This window comes from Panthera leo, chromosome E1, assembly GCF_018350215.1.
Source record: "Panthera leo isolate Ple1 chromosome E1, P.leo_Ple1_pat1.1, whole genome shotgun sequence".
NCBI classification, from domain to species: domain Eukaryota; kingdom Metazoa; phylum Chordata; class Mammalia; order Carnivora; family Felidae; genus Panthera; species Panthera leo.
This window is the reverse complement of record NC_056692.1, coordinates 16,667,765-16,690,274: the sequence shown is the minus strand read 5'-3', so window position 1 is coordinate 16,690,274 and position 22,510 is coordinate 16,667,765. Positions and strand designations below refer to the sequence as shown.

At 40.4% G+C, this 22,510-nt stretch overlaps 1 protein-coding gene and 1 non-coding gene across 14 annotated transcripts in view; both read left to right on the top strand.

Annotated features, from left to right (window-relative positions):
• Positions 1 to 22,510, top strand: part of EFCAB5 (EF-hand calcium binding domain 5) — a 166,696-nt gene that overhangs the window by 130,826 nt on the left and 13,360 nt on the right. For 11 of the 13 annotated variants that reach the window (XM_042916289.1, XM_042916292.1, XM_042916287.1 and 8 more), the window contains 7 exons: positions 570 to 859; positions 3,251 to 3,420; positions 3,909 to 4,137; positions 6,908 to 7,060; positions 18,341 to 18,444; positions 20,595 to 20,848; positions 22,026 to 22,312. In XM_042916289.1, coding sequence (XP_042772223.1) covers positions 570 to 859; positions 3,251 to 3,420; positions 3,909 to 4,137; positions 6,908 to 7,060; positions 18,341 to 18,444; positions 20,595 to 20,848; positions 22,026 to 22,312 — 1,487 coding nt within the window. Of the gene's footprint in view, positions 1 to 569; positions 860 to 3,250; positions 3,421 to 3,908; positions 4,138 to 6,907; positions 7,061 to 18,340; positions 18,445 to 19,142; positions 19,226 to 20,594; positions 20,849 to 22,025; positions 22,313 to 22,510 lie in introns of those variants that run through there. The other 2 variants (XM_042916294.1, XM_042916297.1) reach the window with 2 other exon arrangements.
• On the top strand, positions 2,269 to 2,375 carry LOC122207525. The gene has a single exon (XR_006196926.1). It is a non-coding gene; the product is annotated as a U6 spliceosomal RNA (small nuclear RNA).

Genomic DNA, 22,510 nt, shown 5'->3' with positions numbered 1-22,510 from the left:
TCCCACTCCCCTTCAACCTTTTTGTCCATCTCCCCACCCACCTTCCCTCTGGCAACCATCAGTTTGTTCTCTGTATTTATAGGCCTGATTCTGCTTTTTGTTGTAAGTTGTTTTAATTTAATTTTATAAATATGTATTGAGACTTACTATTGGTAATCTAATTATGTATAAAATGACTAAGACTGGTTTGGGATTATGGAATTAGGAATGGAGAGGAGTGGCAACAAGATATATTGCCAAAGGCTAACAGGATAGGATTAAGTGGCCTATTGGATATGGAAGGTAAAAAGTAGGGAGGAGTCAGAGTTGACCCTGGAGTTTCATCTGGCTGAGCGGTGGAGTTAAAAAAACAAAACAGAAACAGGGAAGATGACACAGGATATTGTGAGTTCAATACAGGAAGTCACTGTAAGATGTTTCATTAGACTTTGAGATACCTTTGATATACCTGGTTTTCCATGGGGAGCAGTTGTCAGGGGCTTCAGTCTGCTATAAAAGGGGAATGAAAATTTCCCCCATAGATAAATGAACTTTTGATTAGTTCTTCATTTTGTGTTTATGTCTTTTAGCTAAACTACACATCCAATTTCCAAAGCCACACCCTGGTCAAGAAGTGAGGATGTCTTCAAAACAATTTCAGAAATACATACAGTTGGTTGTATCTGAACTCAGGGGCAATGAAGATCATGTTCTGGAAAGTGTTGTGGAGTTCCTGATGAATTCTTTAGAAAGGAGCCCTACTGAGAACCTGAGGAATTGTGCCAGGCGGAAGTGGCTATACCGAATCCAACATGCTGCAGAGACAAGTGGGGTATCTTTGGAGCCAGTGTACACCGAGACCTTTAAGGCTCTCACCCAGGTATGTTTTTCTAAAGTGAAATATAAGAGGAAAAATTTCCTCCTAGTATGTGATGTTCAATGGTTGCAAAGGGGGAGCACACTAAATTCTCTTGAAAAATTACTGAGTACTGCTATAGATGTTTTGTTCATTCCAAAACATTACAGTGACCCAAAGCCTAGGAAAGACACAACTGGAATGATTGCAGGTTGGGAAGGTAGCAGTAGAGAGGAAAGGTATAAGAGACAGAATTGTGTCTTGGGATTTCTAATTTCATTTGTGCTGAGAGTCAATAAGCTTAGAGAAGACAATAGGCTAATATTGAAAAATACCAGTAAGGAGATGGTACAGGCAGTTCAAGCTACATTTCCCTTGAAAAATGTTTTAGGAGTCAGTTTAAAAAGGAACTATTTAGGGTCATCTGGGTGGCTCAGTCAGTTGAGCATCCAACTCCTGATTTTGGCTTAGGTCATGATCCCAAGGTCATGGGATCAGACCCTGTGTGGGGTTCTCGCTGAGTATGGAGCCTGGTTAAGACTCTCTCTTTCTCGCTCTCCCTCTGCCCCTCTCCCCTGCTTGCACACACTGTCTCTCTCTTTCTCTAAAATGAAAAAAATTTTAAAGGAACAATTTAAGGGGCACCTAGTTGGCTCAGTCAGTTAAGTGTCTGACTCTTGGTTTCCACTCAGGTCATGATCTCATGGTTCATCAAATCGAGCCCCGTGTTGGACTCTGTGATGACAGCATGGAGCCTGCTTAGGATTCTCTCTCTCCTCTCTCTCTGCCCTCCCCCCACTTGCTGACTCTCTTTCTCTCTCAAAATAAACATTAAAATTTTTAAAAGAAACTATTTAAATCATAAGGTCATTAGGAAGTAGGATCCAATATCACACAATATTTCATTGCACTGCCTAGAAACAACCTGATACTATTATAGAATCATGTCACTTAAAACACATGACTCTGATGGACCACTGCCCACAGCTTTGCCACCCCCTCAGGCACTCCCAGCTTGCTGCCCCTCCCGGACAGAAACAGCCAGCATGGCTGTGATAGATAGATAGATAGATAGATAGAGATATAGATATATAGACATATAGATATAGATATAGATATAGATAGATAGATAGATAGATATCACAGATTCCACTAGTCCAGGGAACCTGGAGCCATTCAGCTCAATTAAATAGCAACACTTAATTAATGGATTCATCAACTGAATGGCTGAATTTTCCAATGTACTTTGATGAAATGGTGTGACCAGGAGCAGAAGACCAATCTAGAAAAAGAAGTATTACTCCAGCTTGCTTCAGAGGTCTGTGGTACCCTAAGAGAAATCTTACTACATTTGCTAGTTACTCTATAGATCTTTTATGTAGAAAAGAAAGAATAAAGGCAAAAGAAAAAAAAATACATGAAAAGTAAACTCAGTGCTTGCTTCAGCAGCACATACACTAAAATTGGAACAATACAGAGAAGATTAGCATGGCCCCTGCTCAAGGATGTCATGCTAATTTGTGAAGCATTCAATATTTTTCCAAAAATGAAAAGAAAAAAAAAAAAGCAAACCCAAATATATAGAAAGGGAAGGCAAAAATCAAGGAAAGCATTTTTCATGTCCCCAAATTATGGACATGCTCAATAATGTGTCAACACAATATTGTTAATAACATAATAATATTTTAGGTACAGAGAATTTTCTGTTATTTTAGTTAGAAATAGTAGTTGCATAAACTCTGCAATCTGAGACCCCAAGAAATTTTTTCCTGGCATAAATCAAATATCATAGCCAAACTATGTTAAGAATTCCCTGAGAGCATTTTTTCCTACATTCACTTCAGAGTAGATGGTGAAAATGTACTCAAGAAATATGAGTTAAATGAAGCCATATTCTTGCCCTGGCCCTCTAAGATAAATACTTTTAACTGAAGCCGAGACAATATGACTATAGTTCAAAGGGATCCAAGTTTTAAACCTCTAAATTTGAGAAGACTTGAGAGATTTTTTTTTAGTCTAGTTGACATAAAGTAAATCCATTCCATTCATTAAAACTTAGATTTGGGGGGCATTTGGGTGGCTCAGTTGGTTAGGCGTCCAACTTTTGATTTTAGCTCAGGTCATGATCTCACAGTTGTAGACTCTAGCCCCTCATCAGGCTCCACACTCACTGCGGAGATTCTCTCTCTCTCTCTCTCTCTCTCTCTCTCTCTCTCTCTCTCTTTCTGTCTCTCTCAAATAAAAAACAAAACCAAAAACTCAGGTTTAGGAGACAGCTGTGGTGTCAGCCTTTTCCCCACTGCCCATGAATGGTAATTATTGTGGTCAGATGCACAAACTGGCTAATGATGGGAGACATGATTAAGAGAATAACTCTTAATCACCAAATACATCATCAGAAACATTTTGACATAGGATGCTGAATCCCATGGAAACAAGAAGATCAGTGCTCACATTTCCCTCTTAGAAGAAAACAGACTACTGCCTGACAGAGGGAATGTTCTATTGAGGAACGTAGCTTCTACTTTAGATGATGCTCCATTTGTACTGAACAGGGTACTCTACAGGGACATGAAGGGAATCAGGTAAGAATTTCTTGAAGAGGTTGGGTTTACACTTCTAAAAAAAATAGTTCCCTTTCTGAAATAAACTAGTATAGAAATCCCAGTTAGCTTCCCAAGAGAGAAAGACCTCAGGCCACCAATGCTTCTGGAGTGGGAGGTGATGGGTTTCCAGTCTTAAATAATTTCACCTGGTCAATTCTAGAGCTGACTCCTAGGCAGTGATTTGCCATGTTGGAACTCTGCCTCACAACATCAGCTCAATTACTTCTGCCTGCTTTATAAGTTACGTCTCCAGCATCCTGTTCATATATGTTTTCTCTGGTATGAGCTAAGCTTGTTTTTTAATCTTTTTCTCAAGTCAGACTCTCCAAACTAGTAATTTCATGAGTCCACTTCTCTGACATATAATGACAATAACTATGAATGGAGAATTGATCTAATTTCCTGCACGGTTTCATCTAAAGCCTTCTCCCGTGCCTTTCTACCACCTTCTAATTCCTATTCCTCAGCTTTACAGTAGTGGATGAAGGGAAGCCAATACATGTCCCCCAGGTTCAGCACCATGGGAACGTCTTCTTCTGGAACAATTCCATCAACAAGAGTGATCAAAATGGTTCATTCCTGGCTCTGCCTCTTCAGGATGCATATATGAGGGTCTTTGGGGTCATGGCTGTTGACACCCTAAGAGATCCCCAAAAAATAAACATCTTTGTGCCTCATGAGATCAGATTCTATCAGGTAAGTCATGGAGAAATTCTTCAAGAGAAATGGTAAGATGGCCTCTCCTTCTATACTTTTTAAAAAGCAAAACCTAAAACCAGATGAAAATAGATAGTGTCATCATACTTGTTACTGTTTATGTGTATGTCTAACAGTCTTTGGAGAGGTTCTCCATTACACACAGGACTCTCAGCCTCATCTATGCTTTAGCTTCTGGGAAGATTGTTAATATGTGTCCTATTGCATTAATTATAGGAACAGCATTTTATGCTGTAGCACTGAAATCCAACCATTAGACTACTAAGACCCACAAAGTAGGAATGAATCTTTAGAAGGGAGATATTTATGTTTTATTAGTAGGGGGCATCTAGAAATCTTTTACTCTTTCCACAAATGCATTCCCATGACTCTTGATTTCAGTGTCATGATTTTTAAGGATGAAGAATGTAGGAAGAAACCTAAATGTTTCTTGAGTATTCATGTTTTCAAATTAGATCACAAAAAAGATGGGCACTTAAAATTTTTTTCAATGTTTCTTTATTTTTGAGAGTATGAGCAGGGAAGGGGCAGAGAGAGGGGGAGACACAGAATCCGAAGCAGGCTCCAGGCTCTGAGCTGTCAGCACAGAGCCCGACATGGGGCTTGAATCTATGAACCAGGAGATCATGACCTGAGCTAAAGTTGGATGCTTAACCGACTGAGCCACCCAGGTGCTCCAAAAGATAAGCACTTTTAAGACTATAACTGGATCATTTATTTCTACAAGCATTTTAATTTGATTTTATGAATAGTAATTGCAATGAAGAAAGATTGAAAGCCTTTATGGAGGCGATGGACTGGGATGTAGCAACAATCAGGAACTTGCTATGCCTTTACCACGTATTCCCCTCTAAGCGTCTGGCTCTTTATGTTTATCTACCACAATTTAAAATTTTCTCTTCTCAGGGTACCTGGGTGACTCAGTCAGGTAGATTAAACTCTTGATTTCAGCTCAGGTCATGATCTCACAGTTTGTGAGTTCAAGCCCCTCATTGGGCTCTGTGCTGTCAGCACAGAGCACTGTGCTTGGGAATCTCTCTCCCTCTCTCTTTGCCTCTCCCACTCTCTCTATCTCTCAAAATAAATAAACTTAAAAAAATTTTTTCTCTTCCCATTTATTGGATGTATAACTGAGGAAAGTGGTGGAATCTTTTTCTCTGGACATTTTAAAAAAATGTTTATTTAGTTATTTTGAGGGAGAGAGAGCCCAATGTGGGGCTCAAATTCATGAACTGTGAGATCATGACCTGAGCCGAAATCAAGAGCTGGACCCTTAACTGACTGAGTCACCTAGGTGCCCCTGGACATCTTTTTAATAATGTGATTCACTCTTATCTGATATAAGAATGATATAAAGATATCAAGAAGAAAATGGAGGAGTATGGAGTTAACAGTAGGTGAATTATATATAATCTTATTAGAGACCATGTCAAAATGAACTTTATTTTTTATTTTTTTAAGTTTATTTATTTTGAGAGAGAGAGAAAGCATGCTCAAGTGGGGAAAGGGCAGAGAGAGAGAGAGAAAGAGAGAGAGAGAGAGAGAGAATCCCAAGCAGACCCTCTGCTGTCAGCACAGAGCCTGACGTGGGGCTCAAACCCTTGAACCGTGAGATCATGACCTGAGCTGAAGTTGGACACTTAACCACCCAGGTGCCCCTCAATATGAACTTTAAATAGATTCTCCAGGACCTAGAGGTAAAGTGTCCTGAGTTACCCTTAGATGCCTCAGGTTGTATTATAAAATTCATATAGTCTTGAAGAATTTGTGGTTCCTAGAGTCTCTTGACAACAAGACAACAGATGCGTTCTAAGGACTTCATCCCCCTTTTCTGTGTAACAGCCTCTCTTAATGCCTATAAGAAGACTGTGTTATCTAGCATGTTGCAGGCCTTGGACCAGAGTACAACCTGTACTGATCTGATGACAAAAAGGACAGAAAGATCCAGAAATTGAAATTGCATCATATCAGGGCAGCTCCTACCCATCTGCCCAAGGCTGTCATTAGCTCCTGGCTTTTAAATATTTTTTCTCATTTCAAACTTTATCTTGTTCTTCTGACTCTATTCTCTGACAGCACATATCACAAATTTCACTGGATGATTATCAGGAAACATAATAAAGTTATGCGGATCTTGTAGTAGATATCTCCTTACATCTTTGATTTCTTGAGATCTTTTTTTTTCATGGTAGAATCTGGAACACTGCCTTTTGAGAACTGATGAATACTTTGTCTGAAGTAGGTCATCATTAATTTAAAAAGATAATCCGGGGCACCTGAATGGCCCAGTGGTTGAGCATCAGACTTCAGCTCAGGTCACGATCTCAGGGATCGTGAGTTTGAGCCCCACATCGGGATCGCTGCTATCAGCACACAGCGTGCTTCAGATCCTCTGTCCCCCTCTCTCTGCCCCCTCCCCATTTGTGCTTTCTCTGAAAAATAAACATTAAAAAAAAGATAAGCCAATTGGTGCATTATTCTGCTATTTTAAAAAGAAAAGACAGTTGGGGTGCCAGGGTGGCTCCGTCAGTTAAGTGTCCGACTTTGGCTCAGGTCATGATCTCACAGCTTGTGGGTTCAAGTCCCATGTTGGGCTCTGTGCTGACAGCTCAGAGTCTGGAGCTGCTTAGGATTCTGTGTCTCCCTGTTTCTGCTTCTTCCCTGCTCACACTCTTTCTCTCTTCTCTCTCAAAAATAAACATTAAAAACAATTTTTTCAAAAGACAATTAAAATTTTCTGTCTCTACAGGGTGTTGCCAATGTCTTTAGCACTGCCTATCACTACGTCCACAGCAGGGAGCACATCCTGCATGTTGTGATCACTGGCATCGCCTGGCTCTGTGAGATCACATCTGACATCACCACCATCACTACATACTTCATCGAGCCTGGCCCAAAGCAGGTAGGCAAGGTGGGGCAATGTTAGACCTCTAACAGAGTCTCTAGATAGTATTGTCTTGCTAATATGCTAAAAGCATATTTAGTTAGCTATTAGGCCAACTGGGGATGTACTTCCCATGATCCCAACTCAAGATCCTTGGTTGTGAGTGGCAAAAGTCCATCTCAAACTGCCTTAGGCAAAAAAGGGAATTGATTGACTTGTGTGATCAAAATGAAGAATGGACAGGAGTCAGGCTGGCTTCCAGGATGACCAGAAAGAACCAGGAATTCGATATCGTCAGCGCTCTCCCATGTTCTCTCTGAAAGTCTCATGTGTGCTTCCCTCTACACTTTAGCTTGGTCCTTCCAGTTTAAGACAGGCTTTCTCCATAGGGCAAGCCAGATGCTTAGTAACTAAAAAAGAATCCTCTTGTTTCAATTTGGAAAATCCAAGAGAGCATTTTTAGTCTATCCTGAGACATGGCCTCCATCCGGGGGTGGGGCTGGCAGAGTTTACAGTAACTGGCAGCCCCCACCAGAATCGTATGGGTGAAATAGGAAGGAATGAGGCACTACTCTTTTGGAAAGACATGATTACATCACACCAGTTAAAGAAAAAAGGCACATCTATAATGTAATGAGTTTTTGCTGAATGTTTGTTGTGCTTCTTTACACTCCCCCCCCACAAAGTTTTTATTTAAACTTCAGCTAGTTAATGTACAGTGAAATATTAGTTTCAGGTGTAGAATTTGGTGATTCATCACTTACATACAGCACCTGGTGCTCATCACAACCAATGCCCTCCTTAATCTCCATCACCTATGTAACCGATCCCCCCCCACCTTCATCCACCTCCTCTCCAGTAACCATCAGTTTGTTCTCTATAGTTAAGAGTCTGTTTCTTGGTTTGCCTCTCTCTCCTTTTTTTTTTTTGACACTTAATTTTAATGTTAAGATTTTGCATGTAGTGAGAATGGGTGGAAAGGTGTCTGTCTTCCTTTTAAGAAAGGGGTGCCTGGAGACCTCAGTCGATTAAGCATCTGACTCTTGGTTTTGGTCATAATCTTGCAGTTCATGGGATCGAGCCCCATGTCGGGTTCTACATTGACAGCATGGAGCCTGCTTGGGATTCCCTCTCTCTCTCTCTGGCCCTCTCCTGCTCTCTCCTTCTCAATAAATAAATAAACATTAAAAAAGAAAAAAGAAGGGTGCTTGGGTAGCTTGGTCAGTTAAGCATCTGGCTCTTGGTTTTGGCTCGGGTCATGATCTCAAAATTCATGAGTTTTCAGAGCCCTGCATTGGGCTCTGCTCTGGGTGTGGAGCCTGCTTGGGATTCTCTGCCCCTCCTGCTCTCTCTCTCTCTCTCTCTCTCTCAAAATAAATCAATAAACAAACAAACAAAAAAAGGCTAAACAATCCTGCGTGGTGCCTGATCAGGTGATAGCATCACCTTGGTGGTCTCTCAGTCCCTCGGCTAGCCCTCCACATGTGTCTCTCCCCTTCTCTCCGGGCTTCTTCTTTCTTCTCTCAGTGGCTGGACCAAGCTGATGAGGCCTTGGCCAAAGAGCGGAATCACAGAGCTCTCTGATGGAGCGAACAGACTGAGGAGGTGGAGAACCCTAGTCCTGGGTGCTGCTCCTGGGGGTGGGGTAGGAATGGGAACCTCCAAGTACCCTCAGAAGGGAGGTGGACAACTCAGTGGGGGGTGAGGTGGGTGAGGACCATTTGGTGTGGGGGACAGACCACCAGGTCTGATGGACCACTGTCATAGTGTGGGATCTGGGGAGGATTTGACTTGGCCAGTGTCCACACCTAAGAAGACCCCTGTTTGGGCCCTAAGGGAAATGATATCTGGGGCACTGTGAAGAAAGTTAAAATCACCCACAGCAGTCAACAAAAAGTGTGCCTTCAGGGGCATGTAGTTTTCACAATCGCAATGCTGTGGACAAGATCACAAGGGTCACTGTCCATCTAAGTCATGTTATGGAGGGAAAAAGATCATCCCCAGAATGAGGAGGAGGACCACTCTGCAGCCCAGGGTCTGGGTGAGGTCACAGCTGGGCAGAGACCAGTGCACCTGTCCAAGGGTGTAGTCAGGGGTTTGTCCTAAGTGGAAGATAGGTGAGGTTTTGGTGTTAAAAATGGCTGTGGGTGACAGTAGGGATACCTTTTTCCAAGCACTTAATTCTACTAACTTCCTAAACCTCCTCCTTCCTCATCTGCAGCTTCTCCAGTCTATTCTGCTCTCTTCTCCAACCCGCTCTGCTTCAAAAAGTAGACAGTATCAATAGGCTCCTTGGCTTCTGTTTAGGTTTGTCCGATGAGACATACCAATAGGAGATGCAGGACACGCGGAGAGTGAGGCTGGGGTAATTTGCTTCTGGCAGTCTCTCTGCCAGGTTGCTGTAGATTGGCTGTACTCTTCTACTAAAGGCCACTACACCTTCAGTCAGGTGACTCTCTCCATACAGCTGTCCTCTCCAGGTTCTAGTAGTCACTTTCTTCCCTTGCCTCTTCAGGCTAAGTGTGGTAACAACTCCCTATTGTTACTAGGCCTGGGATTCTATATACTACCCAGGCCTTTACAAATAGTCCCTGATTGGGGCTCCTGGGTGGCTCAGTCTGTGGAGCATTTGGTCCTTGATTTCTTGATTTTGGCTCAGGTCATGATCTCAGGGTCATGGGATGGAGCCCTGGGTTGGGCTCTGAGCTGAGCTTGGAGCCTGCTTAGGATTCTCTCTCTCTCTCCCTCTGCCCCTTCCCCGCTCACTCCCTCTCTCTCTCTTTCTAAAATATATATAACTTCTTCCAAAAAACTCTAAGAAAAATCCCCCAATTTTTTAAGTTGACCAAATGATTTTAATTTTCATTCGGAGAAAGAATAAATAAGTGCATGAGCATTGCTAAGAAAATGCAGGATGAGAGGGAATTTACCATCTTTGGGGAAGAATGGCTAACCCTACACCAAAGTTGAAACAATTAAAGTGAGGCTGATACATTGATGGCATAATCATGTGCAACTTCCTTGCACCAAAATTATAGACAAAATAAGTTGCTTTAGGTGAATCGGGGGAAATTACCACATATTTAACAAAGGGTTAACACTGCTCTACACAAATCAATAAGATTTTTTAAAAAATCCAAAAGAAAAAAAGCAAAAGACAAGTCTACTAAAAAAAATTTTAAAAAAACCATGCTCAATAAACATATGGAAAAAATGTTCCATTGTTCTTATAATGAAATAAATACAGTTAAATAAAAGTTAACTTTTTACCTAATAAATTGAAAAATATTTTTTAACTATAACTTAAAATGCCTGTTAGACATCTAAGTGGAGATATTAAAAAGACAGTTGAATATATGAGCTAGTATTGGGGGAAAAAATCCAGTCTAGCAAATAAATGGTACTGAAAACTGTGAGACTGGGTTATACAACATCATTAATGTATTTCATGCTACCAAATTGTACACCTTTGAATGGTTAAAGTAATAATATTATGCTATGTATATTTTACCATAATAACCTAAAACAAAACAAAAACCATGAAACTAGAGGGAGTGACCAAGAGAATGAGTGAGGATAGAAAAAAAGTCTGAGGTCCAAGCCCTGAGGTACTCCCAAGTGTTTGGAATCATTGTGGCTCAAAATTATATTGACTTTGACCTATCATATGAAAACCATTTTATGTCCTGACCCCTTACAGACACACATACATACACACACAGTTAAGACTGAAGTTTCACAAAACAATACCTACTTTTACTATGTGATGTTTTCTGCTATTTTCTATATATTTCATTCTTTCTTTAAAAAATGTTTGTCACAAGAAAAACAAAGCAGAGGAGGGTAAATACTAAATGATGTGTAATATATAAGGTGAGAATGAACCGATGCTATTATTCCCACCTTCCAGAAGTTCATGTTAGCCCACTTCTGTTTTCCAAAGGCCCTCAGTAGTATCTGTTTTTGCTAACTGAAAGAAATCCGAAGAGGATTTTGCTTTTATGAAAAAAGGTAAAAAGTGAAAATAGCATTTGGTGTTTGTTTGGCAGTTAGCCCCCAGAGCAGCAAGAGTGTCCCCACCAAGACCTCCTTCCCCCCAGCTGCACTCAGCAAAACCACCACATCTTTGAATTGTGTCTGTGAGCATCTGTGCTTTATCTCAATTTATTTTGTGCATCCATTAGCAAGGTGCATTCTAAGGTATCAGAAAAGCCTAAGAATCATTATTTCAGGGGTCTGGGAATGCTCAAAAATTTTTCTGTATGATTTAATAGTAATTGCTTCTTCACATTATGCCAGTCCAGCTTATGAAAGGTTTCATAGGAATGCTCTACTTTCATATAGTGGTGCAAAGCTGTATTGGAAAGGTAAGGGGGGAAATAACAAGCCAGTAGCAGAAGAAAGAAAATGGGGGAAAATATCGTTGCAGCTCTTTCTCTAAACCGTTTCCTAGAAAATTTTAACTATGGTAGTTATCTCACTACTGAATAATTACTGAGGCACTTGCTGAATTTATAGTTTCTTGCTCCAACTAAAATTAAATGAAAAGCTTGTTTTTAGGCATATTATTTTACCAACCCCTTATTTTCTATAGTATGCTTCCAGTCTTTTTTTTACCATAAAATCTTTTTTTAAATTAATTTTATTTTTTATTTTTTAAAATTTACATCCAAATTAGTTAGCATATAGTGCAACAATGATTTCAGGAGTAGATTCCTTAGTGCCCCTTACCCATTTAGTTCATCCCCCCCCACAACCCCTCCAGCAACCCTCTGTTTGTTCTCCATATCTATGAGTCTCTTCTGTTTTGTCCCCTTCCCTATTTTTATATTATTTTTGTGTCCCTTCCCTTATGTTTATCTGTGTTGTCTCTTAAAGTCCTCTATGAGTGAAGTCATATGATTTTTGTCTTTCTCTGACTGACTAATGTCACTTAGCATAATACCCTCCAGTTCCATCCACGTAGTTGCAAATGGCAAGATTTCTTTTGATTCTTTTTGATTGCTGAGTAATACTCCATTGTATACATACACCACATCTTCTTTATCCATTCATCCATCCATGGACATTTGGGTTCTTTCCATACTGTGGCTGTTGTTGATAGTGCTGCTATAAACACGGGCGTGCATGTGTCCCTTCGAAACAGCACACCTGTATCCCATGGATAAATGCTTAGTAGTGCCATTGCTGGGTTGTAAGGTAGTTCTATTTTTAGTTTTTTGAGGCACCTCCATACCGTTTTCCAGAGTGGCTGCACCAGCTTGCACTGCCACCAACAATGCAAAAGAGATCCTCTTTCTCTGCATCCTCGCCAACATCTGTTGTTGCCTGAGTTGTTAACGTGAGCCATTCTGACAGGTGAAGGTGGTATCTCATTGTGGTTTTGATTTGGATTTCCCTGATGATGAGTGATGTGGAGCATGTTTTCATGTGTCGGTTGGCCATCTGGATGTCTTCTTTGGAGAAGTGTCTATTCATGTCTTTTGCCCATTTCTTCACTGGATTATTTGTGTTTTGGGTGTTGAGTTTGATAAGTTCTTTATAGATTCTGGATACTAACCCTTTATCTGATACGTTGTTTGCAAATATCTTCTCCCATTCTGTCGATTGCCTTTTAGTTTTGCTGATTGTTTCCCTTGCTGTGCAGAAGCTCCTTATTTTGATGAGGTCCCAGTAGTTCATTTTTGCTTTTGTTTCCCTCACCTCTGGAGACGTGTTGAGTAAGAAGTTGGTGCGGCCAAAATCAAAGAGGTTTTTGCCTGCTTTCTCCTCGAGAATTTTGATGGCTTCCTGTCTTATATTTAGGTCTTTCATTCATTTTGAGTTTATTTTTGTGTATGGTGTAAGAAAGTGGTCCAGGTTCATTCTTCTGCATGTCACTGTCCAGTTTTCCCAGCACCACTTGCTGAAGAGCCTGTCTTTATTCCATTGGATATTCTTTCCTGCTTTGTCAAAGATTAGTTGGCCATACATTTGTGGGTCCATTTCTGGGTTTTCTATTCTGTTCCACTGATCTGAGTGTCTGTTCTTGTGCCAGTACCATACTGCTTGATGATTACAGCTTTGTAATACAGCTTGAAGTCCGGGATTGTGATGCCTCCTGCATTGGTTTTCTTTTTCAAGATTGCTTTGGTTATTCGGGGTCTTTTCTTGTTCCATACAAATTTTAGGATTATTTGTTCTATCTCTGTGAAGAATGCTGGTGTTATTTTGATAGGGATTGCATTGAATATGTAGATTGCTTTGGGTAGTGTCGACATTTTAACAATATTTGTTCTTCCTATCTAGGAGCATGGAGTCTTTTTCCCTTTTTTTGTGTCTTCTTCAATTTCTTTCATAAACTTTCTATAGTTTTCAGCGTATAGATTTTTCATCTCTTTGGTTAGATTTATTCCTAGGTATTTTATGGTTTTTTGTGCAATCTTTTTTTAAAATTTCTTTTAACATTTACTCGTTTTTGTGAGACAGAGACAGAGCACAAGCGGGGGAAGGGCAGAGAGAGATGGAGACACAGAATCTGAAGCAACTGATAGCACAGAGCCCAACGTGGGACTCAAACCCACGAACTATGAGATCATGACCTGAGCTGAAGTCAGACATTTGACTGAGCCACCCAGGTGGCCCAGTATGGTTCCAATCTTAACAAAAGTGGCCAAATTGACACAATTTTGAGGGGAGAGGTGGGAACAGGAGAGGAATTGTTTAGTTTGGGCTAAAGATTTAAACCTAGAAACACAGACACAGTGAGATTCTAACCATGGAATTAGATGGATTCAAACCATGGAAGAAATATATTAGGAAAAGCTAGATGCTCCATTGCCAGCATCAGAGAATCTTTACAGTTTGGTAAACATTCTATTGAAAACATTTTTCATCTAAAGGGTTTGGGAGAACACTTGAGGTCATGGCAAGTAAACGTTCCACACCGCAAAACAGTTGTTCTTCTCCCAGGCACCATTCATCATGCTGCCCCTATTGATCCTATTGTCAAGGTTCCCTCTTAATCAAAGAACTTTTTCTTTATTTTTAAATGTTTATTTATCTTTGAGAGGGTGTGAGTGGGGGAGGTGCAGAGAGAAAGGGGGACAGAGGATCTGAAGCAGGCTCCACGCTGACAGCAGAAAGCCCCACGTGGAGCTCGAACTCATGGGTGAGATCTTACCTGAATGGAAGTCGCTCAACCAACTGAGCTACCCATGTGCTCCAATCAAAGAACCTTTTTTTTTAATGGTTATTTATTTTTCAGAGACAGAGAGAGACAGAGTGTGAGTGGGGGAGGGGCAGAGAGAGAGAGAAAGACACAGAATCCAAAGCAGGCTCCAGTCTCTGAGCTGTCAGCACAGAGCCTGATGTGGGGCTCGAACTCACAAGCCGTGAGATCATGACCTGAGCCGAAGTCAGAGTATTAACTGACTGAGCCACCCAGGCACCCCTCAAAGAACTTTTTAAAGGCAGACATAAAAACCCCTTTTTACTTCTTCCAATTGAATTAGTCTTTTCTACAGTCATATATTATACAGTCATAAGATATATCCTGCATATTTTACAAGATATGTTAATATTACTTTCTTATAAGTAAATCAGTCTCCACCAATAAATAAATAAATAAATAAATAAATAAATAAATAAATAAAAAGTTGGTCAAGACTCAGTCCAAACTCTTCAAATTGTAAACATTAAATATGTGCAGTTTTTTGTATATCAATGATACCTCAATAAAACTGGTTTTAAAAGGCATTAAGGGGTGCCTGGGTGGCTCAGTCAGTTGAGCATCTGACTCTTGATTTCAGCTCAGGTCATGATCCTAGGTTCGTGGGATTGAGCCCCATCCAGGCTCTGCACTAAGCATGGAAACTGCTTAAGATTCTCTTTCTCTCCCTCCCTCCCTCTCTCTCTCTCTCTCTCAAATAATAACATAAAATAAAGGCATTAAAATGTTTTCACAGCCCATAGGTAGGTTATGGCCTACAGCTTGAAAACCTCTTAGAGGTGAGGAAGACAAAGAAGCAGCAAGAAATATGAGTGATTTGTAGGAATACTGGAGAGAGTGGTGTCCCAAAAGCCAAGTGAAAAAAGTATGTCAAGAAGGGAGTTGTTCATTCTTTCTCATTGCCAAGTAGTATTCTATTGTGTATATAAACCACAATTTCTTTAACCATTCATCAGTTGATGGACATTTAGGCTCTTTCCATAATTTGGCTATTGTTGAAAGTGCTGCTATAAACATTGGGGTACAAGTGCCCCTATGCATCAACACTCCTGTATCCCTTGGGTAAATTCCTAGCAGTGCTATTGCTGGGTCATAGGGTAGATCTATTTTAAATTTTTTGAGCAACCTCCACACTGTTTTCCAGAGAGGCTGCACCAGTTTGCATTCCCACCAACAGTGCAAGAGGGTTCCTGTTCCTCCGCATCCTCTCCAGCATCTATGGTCTCCGGATTTGTTCATTTTAGCCACTCTGACTGGCATGAGGTGGTATCTGAGTGTGGTTTTGATTTGTATTTCCCTGATGAGGAGCAAACATTGAGTGTCTTTTCATGTGCCTGTTGGCCATCTGGATGTCTTCTTTAGAGAAGTGTCTATTCTTGTTTTCTGCCTATTTCTTCACTGGATTATTTGGTTTTTGGGTGTGGAGTTTGGTGAGTTCTTTATAGATTTTGGATACTAGCCTTTTGTCTGATATGTCATTTGCAAATATCTTTTCCCATTCCGTTGGTTGCCTTTTAGTTTTGTTGGTTGTTTCCTTTGCAGTGCAGAAGCTCTTTATCTTCATGAGGTCCCAATAGTTCATTTTTGCTTTTAATTCCCTTTTCTTTGGAGATGTGTCAAGTAAGAAATTGCTGCGGCTGAGGTCAGAGAGGTTTTTTCCTGCTTTCTCCTCTAGGGTTTTGATGGTTTTCTGTCTCACATTCAGGTCCTTTATCTATTTTGAGTTTATTTTTGTGAGTGGTATAAGAAAGTGGTCTAGTTTCATTCTTCTGCATGTTGCTGTCCAGGTCTCCCAGCACCATTTGTTAAAGAGACTGTCTTTTTTCCATTGGATATTCTTTGCTGCTTTGTCAAAGATTAGTTGGCCATACTTTTGTGGGTCCAATTCTGGAGTCTCCATTCTATTCCATTGGTCTGTGTGTCTGTTTTTGTGCCGATACCATGCTGTCTTGATAATTACAGCTTTGTAGTAGAGGCTAAAGTCCGGGATTGTGATGCCTACTGCTTTGGTCTTCTTCTTCAATATTACTTTGGCTATTCAGGGCCTTTTGTGGTTCCATACAAATTTTAGGATTCCTTGTTCTAACTTCAAGAAGAATGCTGGTGCAATTTTGATTGAGATTGCACTGAATGTGTAGATAGCTTTGGGTAGTATTGACATTTTAACAATATTTATTCTTCCAACCCATGAGCACGGAATGTTTTTCCATTTCTTTATATCTTCTTCAATTTCCTTAATTTTCTATAAACTTCCTATAGTTTTCTATAACTTTCTATAAACAGTTTCCATAAACTTTCTATAGTTTTCAGTATACAGATCTTTTAAATCTTTGGTTAGGTTTATTCCTAGGTATTTTATGTTACTTGGCAATGAGAAAGAATGAAATATGGCCTTTTGTAGCAATGTGGATGGAACTGGAGAGTGTTATGCTAAGTGAAATAAGTCATACAGAGAAAGACAGATACCATATGTTTTCACTCTTATGTCGATCCTGAGAAACTTAACAGAAGACCATGGGGGAGGGGAAGGAAAAAAAAAGTTATAGAGGGAGGGAGCTAAACCATAAGAGATTCCTAAAAACTGAGAATAAACTGAGGGTTGATGGAAGGTGGAGGGAGGGGAAAGTGGGTGATGGGCATTGAGGAGGGCACCTGTTGGGATGAGCACTGGATGTTTTATGGAAAGTAATTTGACAATAAATTTCATTTAAAAAAAAAGAAATAAAGGAACTAAAATACTTCTAAAAAATAAACATTAATAAAAATTTAAAAAATACAGCCCATTTTTAAAAAAAAAATAAATAAAATTTAAAAATTAAAAAAGAAAAAGAAAAAGAAGGGAGTTGTTCACTGAGTCAAGTGCTGCTATAGAGAAAGATGATGACTGGGGGTAGATCAGTGGATAATACAATGACAGAGCCACTAGTAACCTTGACCAGAACAGTTTTTGTTGAAGTTTTGGTGAAGACAAAGACCTCAATGGAGAATATTTTTTATTGTTCTTATTTTCTTTGGACTTTTATGTATTTTCCAAATGTTCTACAATGCAATTTGAACATCAAAAATAATAATAATAATAATATAAACACACAGTTTTGTCACAATTATAAAAAATAAGTTTGTTTATTTAAAAGAATGTCGTGGGGCGCCTGGGTGGCACAGTCGGTTAAGCGTCCGACTTCAGCCAGGTCACGATCTCGCGGTCCGTGAGTTCGAGCCCCGCGTCAGGCTCTGGGCTGATGGCTCGGAGCCTGGAGCCTGTTTCCAATTCTGTGTCTCCCTCTCTCTCTGCCCCTCCCCCGTTCATGCTCTGTCTCTCTCTGTCCCAAAAATAAATAAATTAATTAAAAAAAAAAAGTTGAAAAAAAAAAAAAAGAATGTCGTAATTTGAAATTTTTCTCTTGTGAGCACCTCATTCTCTTTTTAAAATGTTTATTTTTGGGGCGCCTGGGTGGCTCAGTTGGTTGGGCGTCCAACTTCAGCTCAGGTCATGATCTCACCGTCTGTGAGTTTGAGCCCTGCGTCAGGCTCTGTGCTGACGGCTCAGAGCCTGGAACCTGTTTCAGATTCTGTGTCTCCCTCTCTCTCTGACCTTCCCACATTCACGCTCTGTCTCTCTCTGTCTCAAAAATGAATAAACGTTAAAAAAAATTTTTTTAAATAAAAACATAAATAAAAATAAAAATGTTTATTTTTGAGAGACAGAGAAAGAGAGAACACACACCCATGAGCAGGGGGTGAGAATGGGGATCGGGGTGTGGGGGAGGGGCAGAGAGAAAGGAAGAGAGAATCCCAAGCAGACTCCACACTGTCAGCTCAGAGGCCAATGCAGGACTCAGTCCCCCAAACCCAAGATCATGACCTGAGCCAATGTCAAGAGTCAGACACTTAACCGACTGAGCCACCCAGGTGCCCCGTGAATACCTCATTCTTAATAGTACTAAGTAAAATGTCCTGATACTTCAAGCTAGACATCATCTAAACTTTCCTAAATTTTTTCCTCTATTTTTCTGTTCCCCAAACTTCTCTAAAGGGAAAGTAAGGTTTAATTATTTCTCTCTGTGTTGAAATCTCTTCCTGTTTTCAAGGATTCAGACTATGTTTTACGCAATATGATGGTTACAAGGCACCTGGGTCTAACAAAAATCCACAGGAATCCCCCTATCATCTTCAGGAAGACATGCATCTTCAGGTATGAGAAGCATTTTCATGTTTGTTTTGCTCGACTGCCAAAACACATTCCCCTACTGCGATAGTAGATCTGAGAGACACAGCTTTTGTCTATTATTAGTATACTTAAATCTTACCCTGATAAGTTTTAAAGAAAAATTCCTGTTTGCGTGGGACATGTTAACTCCTTTCCCCTTCAAGTACTTTTTAAAACAGATTTAATTGGTATTTTATATTAAAATTGCATGTTTTAAAGCATGATAGTGTTTTATTTTTCTGTGATTTTTTTTTCAAACATGGAATTCAACAAAAATCCACCATGATTGTGAAAAATATATCCATGTCACTTACCAGAGCTCATCATGTTAATGTTAGCTAGCCTGTGGACATGTATTTTTTATTTGAAGAAAACAGGCCAGGCAAAGGTGGGGAGGAAGCAGAGAACATTGTCTTTAATAAGTACTCAGCTCTGGGTTACTTTGCATGCCTTTCATCTGTGGGATGCCAGGAACACAAACCGGACAGATGCAAAACTGATCTCAACCAGGGACGCACCTATCACAAAAGGGACTGACTGCTTGTTAGAGGTCAGTGTGGTTGAGTAGGCAGTAATCTATCCCAGTCCAGTAGGCTAATTTGACATTTAAGCACATGTGTTAATTAAATTTTAGTTTGGCCTCATATCTGAATGTTCATTCAGTTTCAACCTCTTTTCCACAGTTATTCCTTGTGCTGGTTGAATTTTATGAGAGTCCTTGCACACCCAGACTCAATCTTGGACTCCTGTGTGTAACTTACAACAGGTGCCTCTTGAGGAACTTTGTTGACCAATCAGCTTTATCTTTATGCCTGGAAAGTTTGGCATGATGCTTCATGACTGTGGTTATCATAAAGACACAAAGTGGTGGCTCAGCAGCAGGAAGGAGTGGGAACAGCAAAAAAAAAAAAAAAAAAGACATAAAGGACATAATCTTCCCTGGCATTATAGGATTGGTATTATGAGTCATAAATGTGCTTTTTGAGGCTAGGCAAAGCACCAACATTTTTACAAATACCTCAAAAGAATGACATCTGAATGTCAACATAGACTGGAAAGGGGGAAAAAGATGTGTCTATACCTCACTATAGAGAGAAACCACTACTACATTTCAATGAAAATCTCAGGTCCCTCCAGGGAGCAGTGCTGCTGAGGCCCTACCCAGATCCTTAATATACATTCTGCTAGGGGCTGCACACTGTAGCTTCCTCTGGAGCAGTGCCCTTGAGTGATGGGAGCCCCTTACCTGGCTGTGCGTCACAGTTAGGTAAACACTTGTCTTACAACACACACTCAAAGATGCATGGTGGAGCCAATGACTGATAAAAGACCTCTCCAAGGTGGGGCAGATTCTTGGCACCATTTGCCTTCCAGAGCTCCCCTTAGGATGAGGCTGAGGCTAGCCTTCACATTCTTTTTAAAATTTTTATAAGTTTACTTATTTTTGAGAGAGAGAGAGAGAGAGAGCAAGCAGGGGAGGGGCAGAGAGAGAGGGAGACACAGAATCTGAAGCAGGCTCCAGGCTCCGAGCCCGATGCAGGGCTTGAACTCACATTGAACCCACAAGCAGTAAGATAATGACGCCCAAAGTCGGATGCTTAACCAACTGAGTCACCCAAGCGGCCCTAGCCTTCACATTCTTAATTAGCTGCTTCTTCCCTCTTCTGCTTTCCTCAGACCCTTACAGGTTTCTGTGGAAAGCATTCCCTCTATAAATCCTTTGCAGAAGCATTCATGTCTCGGGCTCTGCTTCTAGGGAACCTGACCTAACATACTCATCAGTTCCTTCAGGCATTCAACTGGTACTTATTGGACAATATGTAAACAAAAACCAAATACCTTCAGACAAGTAGAAGTATAGCAAAAGACAATAAAACAGAGTAGCAGATGGACAGCGACCCGGGCGCTGCTACTTTATTTAGATTGCTTGGTCAGAGAAGGCTTCTCTCTCCAATGAGTGAGCTGAGAGAGAGAGAGCTCTGTGAAAGAAAGGGGGGAGCGGTCCAGGCAGATGAAACAAGGGCTGGTGTGGCTGGAGCATTGCTGGCACAAAAGAGCGATTCAGTATGTTTGGGTGGAATGTTACGAGACTGCTGATGTCTTATATCCTTATGCTTATTTGGTTTTGGTTTCAGAGACTTCCTCTTTAAGTGTACAGACACTTCAGAAGTCATTTTGGCCTCTGTCTGTGGAGAGAACCACATAGTAATTCCACTCCGTGAGAGAACGGGAAAGGCCTTAGGAGTTCTTGACTTTAACATTGGCAGGAATAAGATGCTACTGTATCGAGAATTTAAAGATCTGCAGAAAATGATAAAGGTGGTCCAAGCTGCCTGCTACGAAATATTGGGAGAAATATCTGGAGAAATAAAGAAAAACTATATCCTAGGTATTGTGAACGTAAATGTTCTGGATTCATGGGTTTAATAAATTTGGGGGAATCACAGATTGCAATGAAGGATGCACTTTCTAAAAGGAGTTGTTACAATATACAGCAATATACAGCATGAAAGCAATTCCCTCATGCAGTCTTGGGCTGATGAGTGTGGTCTATAAATTAGAGGAAAGGGTATTAAGTCTCATTTTCTTGGCTAGAATCATATGGTTTAGAACTGGAAGGACTCATAAAGGCAATATAGAACTAGCATTTATTAAAAGCCTCATCATGTATCAAGCACTTTAAATATGTAATTTCAATTAGTCCTTACCCTAACTCTGTGAGGTGAATGGTGATACCTCATTTCACAGGTGAGGAAAGTGAAGCTCAGAGAAACTAAACAACTCACACCAAATCACACAGTTAGCAAGTGATGAAACCTGGATTTGCACCCCAATCTGGTGCTCTTTCCACTAGATTACACAGTATTCATTTGCTGGGACAAGTGAATCTTATCTTGTTTTACAGATAAAGAAGCTAAAAACCATCAGAGTTAAGGTCCAATAGGAGCTTAGTGGCAGAACCCAAGACTAGACCCCAGTTCCTGTGATTCCACATCCAATAGGCTGCTCTTAGTACAAAATCAGTTTGGCCATAAGGGAAGGAAGAAGGAAACATGGAGACCTTTGGCTATCTAGAATGGAGTAAATAGAGTAACACTACGTGGGATTAATCTGAGAGGTTTCTTGCCACCAGGTAGGGTGGAGTAAGTAGAAAAAAGAAGAAAATTTATGTTTTTTGAGCATCCACTATGTACTTACCACTAAGCACTTTTACTTATATCATCTTATTCAATTCCCAGATCACCAGGGAAGTAGGGATCAGCCTATGCTCACAGAAAGGAAAAGGAGGTTCAGAGAGACAAACCTAAGAGTGGGTATTCAACCTGAGGTCCAACTCCAAAACCTGAGTTTTTACCTTTCCTCAAAGCCTCTTCCTGTGAGCTTCACCAGTGTAATTCCATTTCTGCATATTAATTTCATGACTAGAGAAACGAAGGTTGTTTAAAAGCATAGGATATGGCTCTTTTTCCTGGAAAAAAAAAAGTTTACTGTATTATGTTCAGAATGCTATGAAAAACCAATATATGTACTGAACAACAGTGTGAGATGTTGCTCTGTTGTTTCAGAGATTGAAAATGTAGGTGAAGTCCAGCGGGCAGGAATTCTCTTTTTCCGAATCATGCTGCAAGAGCTGCAGGAAAGCCTCCAACTGCTTACCTCCTTAGACTTTGTATCACTGTTACTCTATGACTATCATCCTTCGGTAGAGCCCACATACCTGCCAGACACCAAGTCCCAGGAGGTGGAGGCCAACACAAAACTAGTACATGACATCCTGTTAGCAGTTATCTTGTTCATTCATCCAGAGCTGGAATTATCAAGTGACTTCGGAAATTGGGACAAGTGTAAAATGGTAAGTTTTTTTTTTTAAACGTTCTTTTTGTTGAAGAATAACCCACACAAGTTTAGGTATACAAATCATAATTGCACAAATCCTAAGTGTACAAATGCAAGATTTTTTACACAATAAACATTTGTAACCAGCATCTAGCTCAAGAAACATTAATGGCACCCCCAAAGCCTTTCTTTGTACCCTCTCCTCACCCCAAGA